Raw genomic sequence first — 20,188 nt, 5'->3', positions numbered from 1 at the left:
TAAAGGACAGCTGGGGACCACCTAATTCAGGTACATGCACTGAAGCTGCCCCCCAATCGACGTCAGTTTCAGACACTGGGGGAGGGGGGTCTAGATTAAGGCCCAGTAGCTCCCGTGTCGTGGCTTTTGGGGAGCTGCAGAGCTGGAGGAGAACTGGAGCTCGCCTCGTCAACACACCACAACTTCAACTGCCAGGCGAAGCAGGAACAAAAAGACTCTCCCGAAGAAATTGCACAAAACACCCGCCCCTCTGCACACAACCATTCTGATAGCGACGCCAATGCCCTCTTGATTCGGCGTGCCATGGCGTTGCGTAACCAACTGGCGGCAACGCTGCTGTCCTTCATCGTGTGCCTCCTCGGCATAGGCTGCACCACCAGCTTTGCCCACGCCCAAGATGGAGACGAATCCGTCCTCAGCTCTGAGATCACTCGTCTCAACAACCAGAGCTTGCTATGGGGGCCCTACCGACCCAATCTGTACTTTGGCCTCCGCCCGCGCATCCCCAAGAGCCTGATGGCTGGTCTTATGTGGGCCAAGGTCGACAACTTTCAGGATGTGCAGCACAGTACGTGACAACAAACCCATTGATGTACTGCGAGGAACGTCCGTGTTGACCGCTTGCTTCTCTATTTAGATTTCCGCTGGACCTGCGAGCAAAACGAAGGCATGGCCGGTTACGGCTGGGATGAATACGACACCCGGAAAGGCGGCGTCCAAACAATCCACGATGCTGGCAACAAGATCGACATGACCACGAGCTTCGTCAAGATACCCGGTGGTGCCCACGGCGGAAGCTGGGCCGTCCGTGTCAAGGGTGAACCCCGCGAAGATGCTCCAGAAGGTCTCGAGACCACTGTCGTCTTCTACGCCAACACCGAAGGCTTGGGGCACACCCTTGATGTTTCGGGCGAGAGTGATAGTACTGGCTTCAGCGGCGACATCACCCTCAAGGGTTCCTCGGCCGGCCTGGGCGACTACAAGCTTGTCGTGACTAAAGGGACTGGAGACCACCCAACCAGCAACCATCCCATCTCAGCAGAGCGGAAGGGCGACCAGACATTGGTCCATTCCTTGACCGTACCCGAGGAGCATTCCTGGCAAGGAAAAGCACTACTCTTCACACAGCTCAAGAAGAGTGTCGACATGATTGTTGAGACATACGGCGCAGAACATGCGCCGCCCCCTTGGCAGGTTTATCAGGTGGCCAACAGCCCGGCCGAAGGCAATGTACAAATGATCCAAAAAACCTTTGAGGGCCCCTTTGAGTTCGACATTCTGTTTTCGAGCGCGTCAGCTGGAAAGGAGGTCACCAGTGAGGATCTCACACGCGAGATCAAGTCGACCACCGAGTCGTTCAACGACAAGTACTCAGAAGTCTTCGCGCCCCAAGCCCCCTTCAAGGATGAAAAATACCGGAGACTGGGCCGCAGTATGCTGTCCAACTTGGCTGGTGGCATTGGTTACTTCAATGGCCAGCATCTGGTTGATCGTTCCTATGCTCCCGAGTACGAAGAGGAGAACGAGGGTTTCTGGGAAGAGGCCGAGGCGGCCAGGGCCAGGAAGCAGGAGCAGCTAGAAGGTCCTTACGAACTGTTCACGAGCATTCCGTCCAGACCCTTCTTCCCCCGTGGCTTTTTGTGGGACGAAGGCTTCCACCTTCTCCCGATTGCCGACTGGGATATGGACCTCGCTCTGGAGATCGTGAAGAGCTGGTACAATTTGATGGACGAAGACGGCTGGATCGCTCGGGAACAGATCCTTGGACATGAGGCTCGAAGCAAGGTCCCCGAAGCTTTCCAGGTCCAATATCCCCACTATGCCAACCCCCAACTCTGTTCTTCATTGTGGAAAAGTTCCTGCATAAGCTACAGAAGGAAGCGAACGGCACCGGCAGTGCGAGCAAAGAGACGTTGTCAACTCAGGGTATCAAGTTGGAGAGCGCCCATATCGAGAACTCATCGCTTGGTGTTAAGTATCTGCAGGAGCTATACCCCCTCCTGCGCCGCCAGTTCTACTGGTTCAAGAAGACGCAATATGGTGACATTCGCTCCTATGACCGGGAAGCTCACTCTAGCCGAGAGGCCTATAGATGGCGCGGACGCACTATCTCTCACATCTTAACCAGCGGTCTCGACGATTATCCGCGACCACAGCCACCCCACCCAGGTGAGCTCCACGTGGATCTGATGTCCTGGGTTGGACTGATGGCCAAGACCCTTTCCACGGTTGCCAAAGCCATCGGAGAGGTCGACGACGCCAAGGACTACGATACGGTCCTCGACAACATCCAACACAACCTTGTGGATCTGCATTGGTCTGAGAAGGAGGGATGTTTCTGCGATGCCACTATTGATGACTTCGAAGAGCACCAGTTGGTCTGCCACAAGGGCTACATCTCCCTGTTCCCCTTCCTTGTTGGCCTGCTGGAGCCCGACGATCCTCACCTGGGCAAGACCCTCGACCTTCTCGGCAACGAAGAGGAACTCTTCAGCCCCCACGGCATCCGCAGTCTGAGCAAGAGCTCGCCCCTGTACGGAACTGAGGAGAACTACTGGCGGAGCCCTGTGTGGATGCCTCTCAACTACCTCGCGGTCCTGCAGCTGCAAGTAAGTCGATGTCCCCTAATTCCGTCCAAGTCAAGGTTGACGAATACTAATCATTTTACTTCTGCAGCATGTTGCTCTACAAAACGGGCCGTTCCAGTCAAAGGCAGCGGATCTGTACACTCGGCTGCGCAAGAACCTCGTAGAGACAGTGTACCAGAGCTGGGAAGAGACTGGCTTCGCATGGGAACAGTACGACCCAGAGACGGGTAAGGGCCAGCGTACCCAGCACTTCACCGGCTGGACGAGCTTGGTGGTCAAGATCATGGCCATGCCCGACTTGAGCAACGTGGCCTCGGCCTCTTCCTCAGCTGCCTCGTCTTCCTCGACGGCTTCACCTTCCTCGGTGTCGTCGTCTTCCTCGGACGCTTCGGAGCCCGAAAAGTCTGCTGATAGCCACGACGAGCTATAAATATTGGTTTTCTCTCAGGGCGATGATGATTTCTGCGCAATGCGGTATACCCCTTCTGTTCTACAGGCCATCAGATGATGCCATATGAAGGCGAGCATATTTTTGAACGAAAATTGTTCTCGGTGGCACAGACCAAGAAAAGAATGTCGAGGATTTGGTTCCACCTACGAGGCAGGAACGAGTAGCTGCCGAGTGTATATAGTCGTCGAACCATCTTCCTCTTTTCCCCAAACGTGCAGCTCTGGTGGACATACCCCCTTCTCAGGTAACGAGGAAATGAAACATGAAAATTGCTTAATACACTATGACTTGATGATGAATCTGGTTGGTCGATCATGCGTCCTAAAATGCCTGCCCTGTACGCCAAACGTTCCTTCCTCCCCAATACCCAGTAAAAGCAGTGTATGTACCCCTACAACCAAACTTCCCGAGCCGATAATGTGCTGATTCGTAACAAGAGCCCCCGGATATCTCCATTTGAGGTTGCTTGATGCTACCTACTCTTACATCTCACGTGGAGATCTTACCGCTTTGGCATAGCTTCATAGAAGGTCACTACTTCCTAGCCTCTGCTGTAAAACCATCCCCTTGCTTCCGCACCACCTTCCTAGGCAGGACCTCGACATCCCTGCTCAGTAGCTTACGGAGCTCAGGGCTGATTATTTTCCTCTGCTGGTCTTCTTTGGCCTTGCCCGTGGCGCTGGGGGATGTCTGTGCCGTATTCGAGGACGACGCTGGTGCGGGCGGACTGGTCGGGGGTACCGACGCAGGTGTGGTGACCGCCGTAGACGACGACGTCGAGGACTTGCGCTGCACCCTTGGCTTTGGGAAGTTCTGCTTCTTGTCGATGGTCTCCACGAGCCTATGAAAGCGCTTGAACAGAGCCTCGGCACGGATGAGCGTCGAGTCCAGATCCATGGTATTGGATAGCTCATTCACTAGACAGATGCAAAGTCACAGGTTAATAAAACCATCCCCTTTCCAAACATTTGAGGGGAGCAAAGGCGTTTTAGAACTTACCATATTTCAGGACCTCATCGAAGTGCAGAAGATGGGTCATGATAACATCGCGATGCTTCTCGAGTATAGCCAAGGCGATGAACAGGTGGAAGCTGCTGCTCTGATAGTCTGTCCAGAGGACTTCCCAGAGGTGCAAAACGTCCATCCACCTGAACTCGCGCTTATACCACACGAGCAACATCCGGAAGAAGAAGAAGAAATTTGTGCTATCAGCCTTCTGCAGGTGCAGGTAGAGTTTCGGGTCCATAAATTGGACCAGGTGATCCAAAGTCAGTAGTTGATTCCGCATCCCTGACTGATCCCGCAGAAAGTTTCGCTCCATGCGGTCCATGAAATGCTGGAAGCCCCAGAAAGCAATGGCATCATCTTGCATGACGGCGTATATAGGGGCAAGGAGGTCAGACATGCCTTGCACGTAGCCGAGATCCTTGTTATACTCGTTGTAGGTCAAGAGCATATCCTTCATCTGCTCCAGGTGCACATTCGTCCCAACCTCGGCAAAGGGCGAGTCGGGATCCGGATGTGGGATATCCTCGCCAGCAAATATGGGAACCGTACGGTCAGTTCGATGAACATCCTTTTCTGTCATTTAGGTGAGAAAATACTCCAAATAAGCTGGTTGTATGAGGGGGGTGACTCACCAATACGGGTTCTCTGCTCTCTCCACCATTCACCTTCCTCGCCATCACCTCCGAGGTCGACCAGCCTATCCCACCAGGAGGCCTTGAGTTTCACGTATTCGTCTCGCAGAGAGGCCATTTGTGCTCTTCGCTCCTCGGCCGTGCTATACCAGTCATGGACGCCAAGAAGGAAGAGCCATGCCTCCTTTCGGACACCATCTTCGGCATCTAGCCCTCCGTGGAATACCCGCTCCTTGACCTCATCGACAGTGACGGAAAGCCGGCCAGTCCTGGGATCGAAGAAGGTAGTCCACTCCTTCTGCGTGACTGGTTTCCTCCGCTCCTCGAGAGACAAAGAGCTCGCCTCCAGCAGTTCGAATTCGCCGACATCGGTATCTTCCATCTCCAGCACATCCCTCGCCGTCCAGATTCGCTGGCTCCTGTCTCGCTCACTCTGCTCGGCGATACCCATAGCCCACCTCGCGAGATAGATCCTCGCACTGTCGAATTCATCTTGTATCGTCTGGACCTCGGGGTTTCTCATCAGCCTTCGCACTTGGGGCGGTACGTTCGGATTGTCCAGCACATCCTGCGCAGCTCTCCTGGTGAAAGTGGTGACCTTGCTGAACTTTTCCATGATGTTCCAGCCTGTCTCCTTGACAAACTTCATGACGGGATCCATCTGGCCATCAGCGTTCTGCCTACTGGACCCCGCCTGAGCGCCGCCCCCTGCCGGATACGCCCCGAGCACTATCCCGTCCGCCGGCCTGAGTAGGGCTACTGGAAGTCAACTTGCCACCGAAGGCTTCACTATCCTCTTTAGTAGGCTCAACGAGATATATGTTAGGCTCGGCGCCGCTCCTTTCAATCTTGATGTAACGCTTGAGCCACCTGAGCACCTCATCGCCGCCCCAAAACATCTGCCCATTCTTGTCAAAGGGGTCGAACTGATCACGGGCCCGCTTCTTTTTTGCAGAATCGTCGACTGGCATTCGCTATCGTGAAAGAACAGAGCAGGGAACGAGTCGCCCGCCTTCGTGTTTATCACCAGCGACCCGAACCACCAGCCCAGACTAGGCGGCCGCACTAAGAGCGAATAGATGGCACTGGCGGGTATTGCGAATGAGTAATGGCCGATAGAGCCCCGGTGGGCCGTGACCGTTGGCGGGGGCGGGACGAGATAGCTTTGTTTGGGCGGCGACTCGTCGTCGGTCAAGTCGACTTTGACGTAGATGCTAGCAGCTTCCCCCAAAGACGTCTCTGGGATCCATGCCAGCAAAAGATCGGAGGAAGCAGGCGAATTAGACGTTCTCGAACTTGAGGATGTGGGCCGCTCGTTCCGGGGTCCTTTCTGTTGCAGCAGGGCGATAAAGCCCGGGATATTGTCCTTGGCTGAAGGGGTCGGGTGGACATAGACCTTGCTCTTGGAGAATAACAGCTTGACCCCACGGCCCGACTCGGTGTGTGTGATGGTGTTGTACTCGCCCTCCTCGTCGTCACTCATGGCGACGAAGCTCCCCGTGGGTGACGCGGGTCGTCCTGGTGTAGTGGACGATGGTGGGGGATCCGACCCTGATGTCATGGCTCTGGGTATAGCGTACGTGATGAAGCAGTCTCGATCCAGATGCAAGTGGTTGAGATCCCGACGGCCAGCAGAGTCTGGCCAGAATAAATGAACACGGACTTTCCAAGCTAGCACTCAGAGAAATGCGTCTCAATAACCCAAGAAGCACCTCAGTCGTTTGAACATGTGGAAACGAGAGCATGTGAGCAGTTAAAAACACACCAGAAGGACAGCAGCCCCGCAGCCATCGACGCCCGCCCCCAGGACCAGGAAGTGCTGGTGCTGGTGCTGGTACCGGTACCAAACCACCGCGCTGGTTTGCGGCAGAGCCTCTGTACTCGGCACCTAAAAACTAGCGTCTTCATTGATTGCATGCCTAGCCTGTCACCTGTGCCATGCGGGCCTCGTCATTGTTTGGCTACGCCGTATGTACGCAGGCGACACACGCAATGCGAGGAGGCAACATTGCCCCCTTTGCAGCTGGCATTCATATCTACATGAGCGTTGATCGAAATATATGGTATATGTCGCATCGTGCGAACCTCGAGAAGGGCGTGAGGAAACCGCCTGGTGTTGGTCGCCGTGCTCGTTCTTCACTCGTTAAGGCAGCGGCTATGAGAAGGTATCAAAATCAAGAAAATATAGCATTTCCAGGCTAGACATTCGATTGAGGAGTATTCGTTTATTCTTTGGAAGGCACTTTGTTTGACCTAGGCCGGCGACAAATTGCCGTCTCTGCTTTCGTTGAGCAGGCATCGCATGCTCTTTGTCGCTAAACGCCTTTACCCAACGGCCCGGCCGCTTCGTGTTACCTTGGATCCGATATCCTCATAACGGAGGCGAAATGCAGCCAGAGAGTCATGCAGAAGTGAAAATCGCTTGCTTAATGTCTAGATAAGAAGGTCGTCATCTCATACGTGGCCCGCTTGGTAACCCCCTCCTAGGACCGCTGGGCAGGCCGCCTGGCCTTCCGCCACCTCCACCGCCGCCCATATCTTGTTCGCCGCTAGCCCAGGGCGAGTTTGATCCCACGAAGGGGCGATCGCCTCCGCTGCTCCTGCCACCTGACCCTCCGTCATACATGCCACCCGGCGCGAATCGGTCCTCGTAGTCAGCCGACCCTCCGCCGCCGCCCCTATGGCTACTCTGTTGTTGTGCCTGCGGGGGCTGGAACGGGCCGCTGCCGGCCGGGCTCGCCGTTCGCGAGCCGCCCCAGAGTCTCTGTCGCAACCGATCCTGCGCCGAACCGCCGCCACCACCACCCGACGACGGTGCGTCTCTAGCCGGTCCCGATTGTTGGTAGCTGCCCGCGCGCTGACTAGGCAGCGGTCGCGCCTGGATCTCTTCACGACCGCCGCCGTCTCCCGAATTGCGTCCGAACGGGTTGAGTCGCGGGTCGGCCTGTCGCGCGGGCGGAGGGGCGCCGCGGCCGCGTCGTAGGCTCTGCGGGTCCTGCGGTTGCGAAACCGGGTTGTTATCCCACAGCGAGCTCAAGCTCCCGCTGCCCTGCTGCTGGGTGAGCCCGCCGTAGCGCGAGCCGACCTGGCCCGGCTGCGCAGCCACTGGTTGTACGGGCGGGGGAGCCTTGGGGTCGGGTGGTAACCAGCCGGGAAAGGGGCGGCCCTTCTCTGTGTAATACCCCCTCAGGATTCGGCACACATGAGTGTCATCTTCCGTGTCACCGTCGGTTTCGCCGCCCAGAAACGTTCTTTGGAGGTTGTTGATGCGTGAGGTGGTGGTAGTCAGGATGTTCGAGTACCAAGACATGGCTGAATTGCCGGCCTGCGTCAGGCTCGCTACGCAGTCTGGTGCCCAGTGGTGTTCCGGTTGACTGCGTCAGGTCGTTTCTCCAAGTTCCACGAGGGACGGATATGAAAAATGTCGTGTAGCAATCGGTTGGAGGGGACAGTTGTGTCCTGGGAGGAAGACGGTGAACGGCTAGGTTGATATATCGGTCAGAAAAGTGTCATGGCGGGTTTTAGGGAGTGGAGATGAATTGCGTCTCGAAGTTGGTGCTGGAATGAATGTTCTTGTTTCAAGGCTCGAGAGAGATCAATGCTGCGTGTGCAGGTGCGCTAATGCCATGCTTGACTTATGACTTATGTACTAATGCTAAGCTTTGGCGGGGTGGGCAGTGGCTGGCCCGCCTCCAAACCGGTAGACAAGGAAATAAATCGGCGATTCCAGACAACAAAGACACTCGAGCAGAAATATGGACTAAGAAAAAGCACACAATGGCATTCCGTGAGCTTGGCGGTTAACATCACCGACGCCGTCTTGGCTCGTTCTTTGTTTGTGAAGAAATCTCCAGCAGAAATAATCCTCAACGCATCTAAGGGTATACAGCCCAGTAGGAAAGACCGGCTCGCGGGAGAGTCTCTCTCCTTAGAAATCAAGATCCTTGGCACGATCGAACTCGACCTCGCGTTCCACCTCACCTCGCCGTCTCGCCACCTTTTTGGGCTTACGGGTAGCAGCAGCAGCAGGTCTCTTCCTCTTGTCACCCGACGCTGACTTCTTCTTGGGCGCTTCGGCCTCGCTGTCATCCTCGTCACTAGCAGAGTCCTCGTCATCTTGCGACTCATCGTCATCGCTGCCAAGCCAGTCGTCCAGGTCACCGAGGTCTTCCTCGCTGTCATCCATATCGCTGACATATTCGACGGCGCCGTCCTCTTCCTCGTCCATTTCATACTCGGCTTCGTTCTCTTCCTCGTCGATGCCAGTATCCATGTCCTTGTCACGAGAGGCCTCGCCTTCCCGCTCCATAGCTCGGAGCACCTTCTTCCAGATGCCCTCGCTCACGTTCAGGGGCTGGTCGCCATATGCGCCTTCGCGTAGTCGCGACAAAAGTTCTCGCTCAATGGTTCGCTCGAGTTTGGCGGCGGCTTCCGCCTTTCGCTCTCGGACTTCTTCGCGTCTCCTGATCTTGGGCGCCAGCTTCTGGACTATCGTCTCACCAAGACGGGCATCTTCCTTGGCTAAACGACGAGATCGGATAGCCTGTAGCAAATATTAGCGTCACCGCGACATGAATCCCAGTATGATAAGAGAGGTATGCATACAACTTGCACAAGGCGTGTCAGACGCTGCTTAGCTTTGTGCTGGAGGAATTGTGGCCAGTAAATCAACCAATCGTCGATTTGTTTCAAGGCTTGCTGGTAATTGGCCGATAGCTTCCTTCGCTCCCAGAGCTTGGAAGGCATATGCGCTCTCTCGATTGTCTTCATATAGAGGTAGATGGTGCCGTTGGAGGCGGCGCGAACAGTGGCATCTACAAACATGAAGGATTAGACGCCAGACGGCGGAAAGGATGCTTGGGAGGAATGCTCACATCTTGAATTTGCTAGAGGGCAACTCTGGCGGTTCTGTTTCGCTGATTAGTTTGAGCACACCCTGATAGGCTGGCCGGGACATACGCAAAGACCAGTAATGTTCATTTCATTGCGGCAGAATGTCTGTTCCTTAGTAGCTAGATGCACGTTAGCACAAGCGTGTCGTAAAGATGCCGGTGGTGCAAGTCCTACTTTTGATCTTGAAACTACAGAACTGCTCTATAGCCAACGTTAGTGACTGCTTTTCATCTAAAGCGCAGGGCGGGATATCGAGTCTTACGGTTGATAACCTGCCAGACGATCTCGTCGGACGCCATGGTGGGCGGGCTGCGACGCTGAGCGAGGAGCGGGCGATGTGGATGATTGGCGGTCGGAATCGGATGTCGTGGTGTTCAATGTGTATGGAAAGAAGCGCAACAGCCTATTGGTTGGTTTGACCCCGAAATTGCAGCTTGGTAGGTTCGAAACTCCGGATTTCCCTCGCAATTGATGTTGGAACTGGCATATAAATCAGAGGCCTTCCAAACGCCTTTGCGATATGCTTTGCCTGCTAGACTGCTGGAGGAAATAATAAATTTTGGCGGGGCTTCTGGGCGGTCAAAAACGGCAGTCAAGGCTGTCGATTCCGCCTCAACCAATCAGAGATCTGCTATATCTGCGTGGGGCGCGTTTTCTTGTATCGACGTATCGGATATCCACTAGAAAGCTGTACATACCCTTGTGTACATGGAGGCATGAACGACAGGGGTCGGGGGACGAGCTTCAGAAGCTTCAGAAGCTTCAGAACCAGCGTCGCATACATCCCCTCGCCTCGTACACACGACTAAGATTCATCACGGGATCCTCCACATCGTTGAACCAGAACCGGCTGGCTGGCGAGAGCTGATGACTCAGCCGTTGTAAGCAGTCAATGCTGCGTCGTCTTCCCATACGGGCGAGGTCGCTTAATCTCCAAATTACGAGATCCTCGTCCAGCGTATCCGCGCATCGAACACTGCGTACTGGAAGCGCCGTCTTTGCTTCACCACGTGGCCGGCCAAAGGTTTCACCCCTTAGTGGTGAGCCATGCCTCCATCAACAACAGCAATACCTAGTGGCAAGTCAGAAGAATGACACCATCTACGCCCTGTCTACTGCCCAGGGTACGGCTGGGATAGCCGTCATCAGGGTATCTGGGCCAGCTTGTCATGAGGTGAGCTGATGGTGAGAGCGGGCAGGTGGCTTGTCATCATCCGGGGGCTGACTCTATCTCTCTTTTCCTCTCTCTTCCAGGTATACGCTGGTCTGTGTCCCGGACGCCCCTTACCAAAGGCTCGGTATGCTAGTGTAAGAACTTTATTCCATCCTCAGGGTGACGGGTCTAATGTTTTGGACTCGAGTGCTATGGTTCTGTATCTTCCCGGACCCAAGACGGTCACGGGCGAGGATGTGTTGGAATTTCACGTGCATGGTGGAAGCGCCACGGTGAAGGCCGTACTAGCGGCGATTTCGGCATGTCCTGCCAGTGCCGGTCGTGTCCGTTACGCTGAGCCTGGCGAATTCACCAAGCGTGCTTTCTTGAACGACAGGCTAGACCTCGCGCAGGTCGAGTCGCTCAGTGATACTCTCTCTGCCCAAACCGAACAGCAGCGGCGGGCTGCAGTCCGGGGCTCCAATGGCGCCCTTGGAAGGACGTACGATGAGTGGCGCCACAAGTTGTTAGAAGCCAGAGCCGAGATTGAGGCCATCATCGACTTCTCTGAGGACCAACACTTCGACGAGTCGCCTACGGACCTGCTGGCGAACGTCTCCCGGCAGGTCGAGGAGATCCTTGGAGGCATCGCAGTGCACGAGGGTGCCAGTCAGCGGAGCGAGCTCCTTCGGAATGGCATCCGGATAGCTCTGGTGGGGCCGCCAAACGCTGGCAAAAGCTCCTTGATGAACCAGATCGTAGGCAGAGAAGCCTCTATCGTCTCCGGCGAGGCCGGGACTACGCGAGATATCGTCGAAGCACACTTGGACATACGGGGTTACTTATGTACCTTTGCGGACACGGCCGGTTTCCGGTCTGACAACAGTCCCGGCATCTCTGGCTCTAGCAGCGAGGGCATCATAGGCGACATAGAGCGCGAGGGCATCCGAAGAGCTCGAGCTAAGGCCTTAGAATCAGATGTGATCATGGTGTTGGCATCGATCGAACGGGACTCGTCAGGCGAAAACAGTCTCCTCTATGATGCGGAAACCCTACAGCTTCTGAAATCTGTCGGCAGAGGCGTCGTAGTGATAAACAAGTGTGATGGAGTTCCAACAGACGAGCTGGAGGTGCTGGTTGATGACTTCGTGGCCACAACCCTCGAAAAAGTCGAAGGAGTGTCTGCTAAGCCGATGCTGATTTCATGCAAAGAAGCCCAAGCCCCTAAGGCGCAGATCCAAGATCCAGGGGGTGTTCACAAAGTGGTCAACTGCCTAGCCACCCTCTTCTCCGATTTGACGGCGCTACCTCTAGATCTGCAGGACCTGCACGGCGTTACAGAAAGGCAAAGACAGCTCCTGGCACAGTGCCGGAAGCACCTGGAGGATTACGTGGGCAATACAGCATCGGAGGATGTTATGGATGAGCTGAACTTTGTGGTCGCGGCTGAGGATCTTCGATATGCTGCGAACTGCCTGGCGCGCATCACCGGTCGTGGAGAAACTGGCAATGTCGAGGAAGTTTTGGGCGTCATATTCGAAAAGTGAGTTTTCATGGTTTCATTTCTTGTTAATGGCGCACTGCAATCACTGACTCGGTCTTTCGAACAGGTTCTGTGTAGGAAAATGAATGCGATTTGCTATCTAAATGCAGCAGAAATCAACCTCCCAAACTCCCCTCCCAATGCAGCCTGATCTGATGCGATATGTGTCTAGTCTAGATGATGCAATGATTTTGTTGGTACATGTGTATGCCTGAGCATTCTAATTCTTTCTAGGGGTCTTTTCCGTTGTTGTGGTACAGTGTTTTCCAAAAGGATCAAGATGGAAATAGAAGCGAATGCTGGGGGTATGTGGTGTATGCCCTGACGCCGGCCCAATGCAGTGACAAAGGAAATTGGTGTCAAGCGAGTGACTGTTGGTGTTGTTGGTACAGTGGCGTCCATACAAGGGGGAGAGCGCCAGATGAAGTTGAGGTTGTTGTGATGCGGGTAGGAGACATCTCTAAGAAGAGCAGGGTATGGTGGTGGCCGTGATGATGCCATTTAGTTGTCGTCGTCGTCGTCCTTGCCATCCTTGTTGTAGCCACTGCGTCCAAAGTTCTTCTTGTCGTCCTCGTCGTCGCCATCTTTGTTGTAACCACTGCGGCCGAAGCAGCGCTTGTCATCCTCGTCATCGCCGTCCTTGTTGTAGCCGCTGCGGCCGAAGGAGAGGGTCTGAGGACAGTTGGTGAGAGTGAAGGCGGCCATTGTTGATGTTTGGACAGGATTGGAAGTAAGAAGTAGTAATGAGTCTTGGGTTTTGTGGTGTGTGTGTATGAGTGAAGCAGGCTTCTTTCTGGTTGTTGTTATGTGTGGAGGGCTAGTTGTTTCTACAAGAATGGGCTGAAGATCAAGGTAGAGATATAGTAGTAGTAGTAGTAGTAGTATTAGTTGCTGTTTGTTGTGGTTGTTGGTTGGTGATGGTGATGATGATATTGGATCTAGACGGGGGGCGAGTTCGAGTTATATAGACATGCCTGGAGGCTATAGCCGTTGCCTCGAAAAGCCAAAGTACGCCGGCTCGTCCGCGCCGCAGCAGCACCCCCCCTTGGCACGGCGGGCGGTACGGCAGTAGACACCTCTCATCCTCGAATCCGAACGTTGAACGGGAGAGCTGATGACCTCAGATGTAGATGCTGCCTGAAAAAACGTAAACCCAGCCTCGACAGGGGGGTGCTTGGTGAGAAAAATTGGCCCCCCTGGAAGCCTCAAAAACGTGGGATAAAATGATGTTGAAAGGTAAAAGGGTAGGGCCAGGGGGCCGGTAACTCGAATGGCCTTGGTGTTCCAGGTACGAGTAAGCAAGAATCGCATATAGAAACAAGGCGTTTTGGGGACCAGACAGTGGAAGAGGAGCCGATTAGGAAAGAGAGCTGCACTGCACGTCGCGCAACCGCAGCGCATGCATGGAAGCCGAATGGAATTCTAAAAATGGGGGCCATAGGGCTGAATGGATGTGTGTACATATGCAGTATCCTATTGTGCGAGCATGACAAGACCCGACCAATGCCCCAAAAGAGCGAGGCCTGGCTGGTGACTTGGTGACTCGGCGAGTCTGATGAGTCTGACAGCTGCACACATGCATGCTGCATACTGCTTGTGCCCTGGAAATAGCATACAAATCCAAGACACATCGAAGACAAATCTTATCTCGAGCATTCCCGAAGCAGCTGGATCTTGCGGCCTGCAGCGACCCGTACTCTTCTCCCTCTCTCTGTCGCACACCTACCCATTCCCCTGGGCCCGTCATTATGATTAGCCATGATGTGTCTGTATGTACGTAGGGTAGGATGCCTATGCCCACATGGTTGATGATGATGCAGATCGTTCTGCGCACGTCGACTAAGTCGGTACCGTACTTTCGGTTCTCGAGTCGCTAAACTAAACGAAAATGCTTACTCGGTCAAGACCGAACATCTCGAGGTTGGTTGATGACTATTGCCCTTCTTTCTCTCTCCCTCTCTCCCGTCTTCTTTCCATGCCTACAATTCCAGGGTATTCCAAATTTGTAGGGTGAAACCCCACCCCACCTTGGGGATTAGTTATCAGGAATGTTGCTGATTCGTCGCCATATCACCATGACAAAGCCTCAACCCATTCACTGTGAGTCAGCCGGCCACCGTATAGGCAAGCAGAAGTAGACGGTGTCCAATGCGCCAGGTGACAGGTCTTTTCCGTCCGACGGCTTCCGACATGCTCTAGAGCCCATGGAAAGGGGATGGATGATATCAAAAAAAAGAAGAAGAAAAAAAACCCGAGCGTGAACAGAAGCATCACGAACAGTTCGGTCAGCAGGTATACGCGCGGCCGCTGCCAATCAGCACGACGGGGTTCGCAAACGGCCAAGGCATCAACTCAGGGGCAGCACTGCACCGTCGCAGGTAGGTTGGTGGATGGGCTCAGTTTCGGTAGCAATTGGCTGGCAGGCAGGAATGCCAGGGTAAAAAAGAATCTTGGAGCTCGTACCACACCCTCTTCTTCCTCTTCTGCCAAGGGTGCCACGAGGTGCCACGAGGTGCCAAGGGAGGAATCCTCGCCAGCGAGTCCCGACTCCCGTTGAAGAGCACTGACCTCCGTCACCTGGTGCCCGGGGAATACTATAGGGGTGACGGGGTGAAAGTGAAAGTGGCAGAGATCAAAAGAGAAAACAGAATAAAAACCATAGGCTAGTGCTTATGCTCGTCGTTGCAATTCTAGTGGCCGGTTTCCAAACGGCCACCTATTTTTAGCCCCCAGTTTCTCCCCCATTGGTTGCTCAATGGTTGCATCCCCCAGCGGAATTGTAAGAATGGACCAAATTAGCACAGCCCCCCTATTTCTTTGGCCTCGAAAGTGGGATAATTATCAAGTCGCCGTGTCTTAAGTAATGTTCTGTTACTTCGGCTGGCTGTCCACGACGGGCAATATCATCTTTGCCCTGACGGCATCTTTGGACAGGCGCTTCTTAGCTAAGAAAGATCCAAGTAAGTGACTGCAGAAGTCGAGTTGACGTGAGTGACGGCGGTTCCTAGCTTGCATGCCATGGTACTTTTCTTAGTACGGGTAGCAGACACCTTCCCGACTTAACCCCTTCCAGCCTCAGCCTGTGCCCTCACCGCCGGCACACCGTGACAAGGCCTCAGGACCCCTACGGATCGGGGCCTATACCCTCGCACGCCCCCTTCTTCACCGGCGAGGCTGTGCACTCGGCGCCTCGTCGGCCGTTCTGAGTAATCGGGGACACATGACATGAGTATACCAACCAGCCAGCAGGCGCCGCAAGGCCAATCTTCTTATATGACAATATTCGCCGATAGCAACCTCGTACAAGGTCCGCGTAAGGTTCCGGATCACACTCAAAGAACCCAGAACCCCCCACGCCTTCTCGGGCGTCTTGGCAACACTCATTCACCCCGGTGAGCCCCCATCACATGCGAGCAGGTTACTGATAGGAGAGAAAGCAAGTGTAAGTGTGTCTTCTACAGCCGTACAGCCCAGGTCGACTCGCCGACGGTTCGCTGGCTCTTCTTCCCAACCCGACGCTTGGGATTCCAGTCCGGCTGCCGGAAGGGAAGTGGATGACTGAGGATCCAAGACACGGGTCGTCGTAAGCGATGGCCTTTCCACCGAAGATGGATTGGGCCGTCTTACGTGCCCGCCTGCCTGCTATTGGGATTGATCCCAATCTTGCAGGCCCTGATCTGTATCCCCCATAGACTGGGAGCTCAGCCACGAATCTCAGGCCAAGAGATTTGATATCCAGTACGGCGGACGGCGGTGAATGCCCCACCCCACCTCGTAACGTTACCTGCCACACAGATACAGACATAGTCCGTACTGACATACATACGAAACTTACCGGCGGGTATACATTGGCAGCACCACCCCGGCTGCTTGGCCCTCGCTTTCCCGTCGTTCCATTGCATCGGGTACGATGTGCCCTTTGTCGTAAAGACCCTCGACCCTGTCTTCGGTCCACTCTGCGAATCTTACGTTGTTTGAGCCTCATACCTCCTGGCCCATTCAGCCACCACACCGAGGATGGCGATGATGGAGCTGAAACCCAGATTAGGTATATCCAGAGATCAGATCTCATCATCCAAGATCCGAGCCTGTTGCTGCGAGAGGGGGTTGTGGCGCCGTGAAACAAGTTCTTTGTCCAGCTCGTGTTACGGCGACACGAACAACGCTGCTGCCCATCAGCTCGTCGCGGTTTCAACTCTACAGCCTCGGTTGACGTCCGACCTACCACTTGCTTCCTTGGTTTTCCTCATCCATCCACCTTTTATCATTTCTTTTACTGTATTACTACGACCTCGCGATACGGCTCTATACGGTCGGCTTTCCGGCAGGCTTCTACTCCAGGCAACCCCGTAAAACGTCTTGCCATTGCGATGTGCATGCTCGTGTTCGTACTACTCAATTGTTTCCGACGCGCGAATTCTAGGTGATTCTGATAATGTCGATCCGAGGTGGACGTATCCGTACCATGACAAATCAGCATGCTCGTTCTCTAGAATACACGTCAAGGCCAATGGCAAAGGTTGGCACTGCATGCACGCCGTGTGACTCGTTGCATGCAGAATGTACCTTGCGCCGGCGTCGGCTCCGAACATGAGCACTTCGGCAAAGTATTTCCCAGGAACCCCGACTTTGTGTGCAAGCGGCTTGAAGAATCGAAATGAGCTGCGGCTGCTCGCAATATACAATTCGGTATAGGGATGTAACTACCAATCAATACAACCCCCACTGCTGCACGGGTTTGGACACACCTCCTCTGAGCAGAATCTGAGCTGGGACACGTTCACTATGAATCATTCTGTACTTATTTTAGCACCTCACGTTGTGCATCCTACATCCTTGAGACCCGAGGCAGACTCTCCCGCGCTGAACAAGAAATGCAGCGTAGCGACATAGCCAGCTAATCGGGGGATCTTCACTTTCGTCCCTGCCTGCCTAAATTTCGGTTGCGGCTTGCGACCCGAATCGGATCGACTCTATCCAGACCAAGTCCAGGGCGCACGCTCGTCATCCTGTCTGCTCCGTAAGAATGCCCACCCTGCAACGTGGCACAGCAGTAGCAACCAGGCATCGACTTGTTGCTACCGAAGACAAGGACGACATACGACGATTCCCAGCCGGGAGAGGCGTGGAGGATATCTGTCTAACTCTGAAACCCTTGTCCCCCACGCCAAAGAGTGTTCCGGCCCCCAATATGCCGAAAGTACCCCTTCACATGATACTTCCAATTCCTGACTGGCACTGGTATACACACACAGCCTTCCAGAGGCAGCCGCAGCCACAGAAATACTCACCGAAGCAGGACTGCTTATAGCCTTTACGTCGTATCGTATCATGGCGTTGTGATGTCATTTCGTCGGCGAGGCTCGCACGGCGGCTCGTGTTGCCAACCATGCACCAAGCCATCCAGTGGTTTCTATTCGCGAATTAAAATGCCCGAGGCGCAGGCCAGTAAGAAAAAACGCCATGTCTGGTGATTCGAGACCAACCAACCAGGCAAAGGCTAGGCGGCTTTGATGCTTCTGTCCACGGCGAACCACTCGGTACTCTTGGACACTTGACGATGGCTTCATGTCCCCTGGGACGTCGACGTTGCAGAGCACCGCGTTTGTTGCTTTTGCGCTCCAGCCATTTGCACGAACAAGAATGCAGGGACCCCCGTCCATCCACTTACTAGTGGCCGACATAGCTCGCGGGCGGAGCAGGGCGCGGGAGCTGTCTTCTGGGCCGGCCCATTTGGAGACGAAGCCGTCTTCCTCCCACGTACACCTTGGCCAGCTTGTTATCGCCATGGGACGGACGTGGCCCGCTAAAGACATGTGCATCCTCACGACCCTATTGCTAGCACCAAGTCCCTCCACCTACTCCATCTCCATTTGCCAACGGCTGGGCTCGGCAACGATGGAGTAGACAAGGCACCCCCGCCCCGGTGTATTCACGGTGTGATGCCATAGCTTCAATTTTTATTTCCTTTGTGGCTTGTCTTGGATTGCTGTCTTCTGCCCTCGACAACGACAAACTACCCCTTTTCTAGCCCTGTCGCGCACATACGTACATACATACATACATACATACATACGCCAGCGTACTTGGCCCTCCTTGCCTCTTCCCGTAACCCCCGTCGAAATGGAACGGCCGCAATCCGAGCTGCCCGTCCTGATTATCGGCGCCGGTAAGTGTGAAAGAAACTCCGCCGTTGCTTGACCGTACTCTGACTTCGCGTGAACAAGGCAGCAGTGGCCTTGCCGTCGCCCATGGACTGAAAAAGGTAGGCCTCCCCGACACGATATCTTATCAAGTCGTTGTCTGCATCGCGACTGACCTGGGCACAACATAGGCCAACATCCCTTACAAGGTCTTTGAACAAGATCCCAACGCCAAGCCTCGCAATGCCCGAGACTGGGCTATTGGGTGCCATGTAAGTCGGACTTCCGGCAGTTGTGGCTCAGCGCCCACGTGCCTGCTTTGCTCTTTGCCTGCCAATGCACCCCTACAAGCCATGGGCCGTGTTCAGCTCTTGCCAGAACATTCATGGACGCAAACCACACACATACAAAACCACCAAGAACTGACATCCGGACCAGTGGTCGCACCCCATTCTCGCTTCTCTAATCGGCGAGGAGAAGTGGTCTCGCATCATCGAGACCCAGACCGACCCCAACACGCCCACCAAGGAGGTCGACGCCTGCCCCGTCATCAACGGCAAGACGGGCGAGATCGTCCGCCACGTCCCGCTCAACAACTTCTACCGCCTGTTGCGCTCGCGCTTCCGGGGCTTCATGGCCGAGGACATCGACGTGGCCTGGGGCAAGAAGCTCGTCGATGTCACCTACGACAGCCCGGACACCGACGCCGACCGCAACGTCACAGCCCACTTCGCCGACGGCACCACCGCCACCGGCCGCCTGCTCCTCGGCGCCGACAGTAGCAACAGCCGCGCGCGCGCGCTGCTGCTGGGGCCCGAGCGCGCCAAGCTGCACCGCCTGTCGCTCGCCGCCACCTTCATCAACTGCAGCTTCACACGCGAGCAGGCCCTGTACCTGCGCCGGACGCACCCGCTGGTGAACCTGGTCGTGCACCCGGACGGCATGATGGGCATGCTGGCGGCGCTGGACATGGGGGCCGCCGAGGACGCCGAGTCGCGGCCCGAGACGTGGCGCTTCGCCTTCTACATCTCGTGGCGGACGACGCCCGCTGAGCAAGACGCCGAGGCGGCCCGGAAGATGGGCCCGCGCGAGCGGCTGGCCCAGGCCAAGGCCATGAGCCGGGCCTTCGCCGACCCCATGCGCAGCGCCTACGAGTGGATGCCCGACGACCTCGAGACGGTCTACTACACGCCCAACGGCAACTGGGACCCGAGCATGCCCGACCACCGGTGGGACAACCGTGGCGGCCGCATCACGCTCGTGGGCGACGCGGCCCATCCCATGACCTACCACCGCGGCCAGGGCCTCAACCACGCTATCGACGACGCCGGCCACCTCGTCCGGCTCCTCGCCGCCCAGGGGGACCGGCCGCTGAGCGACGTCATAAACGAGTACGAGGCTGAGATGCGGCCACGCGCCGGCGAGGAGGTGCGCCTGAGCGAGATGAACTCGTACATGTTGCACGACTGGGACAAGCTCAGCCACAGCCCCTTCATGACGGCGAACTTGACCAAGGGGACACCCAAGTCATTCGCCACGTCTGCAGTCGATGCAGAGGCTGAGGATTCCAACACGACCAGCAATGGGGATCACAGCTAGAAAGTACGTCTAAGCGGACAATGATAGACAGAAAATAGACATAATTAGACGAATTGTCAAGGACGTAGGGTGCAGTTAGAAAGTCAAATTAACGCTATACAATGCAAGTCTCTATCATGAAATACCAGACGCCTTCTCCCAATGCGCCCAATACTGGTTCTACAATGTTGCGCCTCTA

At 55.2% G+C, this 20,188-nt stretch overlaps 8 protein-coding genes across 8 annotated transcripts; 4 read left to right on the top strand and 4 right to left on the bottom strand.

The window, feature by feature from the left end:
- Positions 1–303: 303 nt before the first annotated feature.
- Positions 304–3,018, top strand: PG998_007413 (mannosyl-oligosaccharide glucosidase- variant; the record flags this gene model as incomplete). The annotated part of the gene is made up of 4 exons (XM_066874229.1): positions 304–568; positions 638–1,847; positions 1,898–2,609; positions 2,677–3,018. The coding sequence occupies 4 exons, from the start codon at positions 304–306 to the stop codon at positions 3,016–3,018; spliced, it is 2,529 nt and encodes an 842-aa protein (XP_066730174.1).
- A 555-nt stretch (positions 3,019–3,573) lies between these two features.
- Positions 3,574–6,240, bottom strand: PG998_007412 (GTPase-activating protein GYP7; the record flags this gene model as incomplete). Its single annotated transcript, XM_066874228.1, has 5 exons — positions 3,574–3,956; positions 4,039–4,620; positions 4,680–5,387; positions 5,440–5,653; positions 5,707–6,240. The coding sequence occupies 5 exons, from the start codon at positions 6,238–6,240 to the stop codon at positions 3,574–3,576; spliced, it is 2,421 nt and encodes an 806-aa protein (XP_066730173.1).
- Positions 6,241–7,128: 888 nt separating this feature from the next.
- Positions 7,129–7,989, bottom strand: PG998_007411 (uncharacterized protein; the record flags this gene model as incomplete). The annotated part of the gene is made up of 1 exon (XM_066874227.1): positions 7,129–7,989. The coding sequence occupies one exon, from the start codon at positions 7,987–7,989 to the stop codon at positions 7,129–7,131; it is 861 nt and encodes a 286-aa protein (XP_066730172.1).
- Positions 7,990–8,607: 618 nt separating this feature from the next.
- On the bottom strand, positions 8,608–9,871 carry PG998_007410 (ribosomal L28e protein family-domain-containing protein; the record flags this gene model as incomplete). The annotated part of the gene is made up of 6 exons (XM_066874226.1): positions 8,608–9,222; positions 9,285–9,493; positions 9,554–9,587; positions 9,639–9,691; positions 9,747–9,773; positions 9,835–9,871. 6 exons carry the CDS (start codon positions 9,869–9,871, stop codon positions 8,608–8,610), a joined length of 975 nt encoding a protein of 324 aa, XP_066730171.1.
- Positions 9,872–10,464: 593 nt separating this feature from the next.
- On the top strand, positions 10,465–12,272 carry PG998_007409 (uncharacterized protein; the record flags this gene model as incomplete). Its single annotated transcript, XM_066874225.1, has 2 exons — positions 10,465–10,746; positions 10,827–12,272. The coding sequence occupies 2 exons, from the start codon at positions 10,465–10,467 to the stop codon at positions 12,270–12,272; spliced, it is 1,728 nt and encodes a 575-aa protein (XP_066730170.1).
- A 497-nt stretch (positions 12,273–12,769) lies between these two features.
- Positions 12,770–12,973, bottom strand: PG998_007408 (uncharacterized protein; the record flags this gene model as incomplete). The annotated part of the gene is made up of 1 exon (XM_066874224.1): positions 12,770–12,973. The coding sequence occupies one exon, from the start codon at positions 12,971–12,973 to the stop codon at positions 12,770–12,772; it is 204 nt and encodes a 67-aa protein (XP_066730169.1).
- A 2,158-nt stretch (positions 12,974–15,131) lies between these two features.
- On the top strand, positions 15,132–15,474 carry PG998_007407 (uncharacterized protein; the record flags this gene model as incomplete). Its single annotated transcript, XM_066874223.1, is given in 3 exon segments — positions 15,132–15,228; positions 15,243–15,255; positions 15,342–15,474. 3 exon segments carry the CDS (start codon positions 15,132–15,134, stop codon positions 15,472–15,474), a joined length of 243 nt encoding a protein of 80 aa, XP_066730168.1.
- Positions 15,475–18,391: 2,917 nt separating this feature from the next.
- PG998_007406 (uncharacterized protein) lies at positions 18,392–20,010 on the top strand (the record flags this gene model as incomplete). The annotated part of the gene is made up of 4 exons (XM_066874222.1): positions 18,392–18,437; positions 18,496–18,533; positions 18,603–18,683; positions 18,850–20,010. The coding sequence occupies 4 exons, from the start codon at positions 18,392–18,394 to the stop codon at positions 20,008–20,010; spliced, it is 1,326 nt and encodes a 441-aa protein (XP_066730167.1).
- Between the last annotated feature and the right edge of the window lie 178 nt (positions 20,011–20,188).

The sequence above is a fragment of the Apiospora kogelbergensis genome (genome assembly GCF_038363985.1).
Source record: "Apiospora kogelbergensis strain CBS 113332 chromosome Unknown utg000005l_segment0_segment0, whole genome shotgun sequence".
NCBI classification, from domain to species: domain Eukaryota; kingdom Fungi; phylum Ascomycota; class Sordariomycetes; order Amphisphaeriales; family Apiosporaceae; genus Apiospora; species Apiospora kogelbergensis.
Note: the sequence above shows the minus strand (reverse complement) of the source record. Positions and strands in the feature narration are given on the sequence as shown.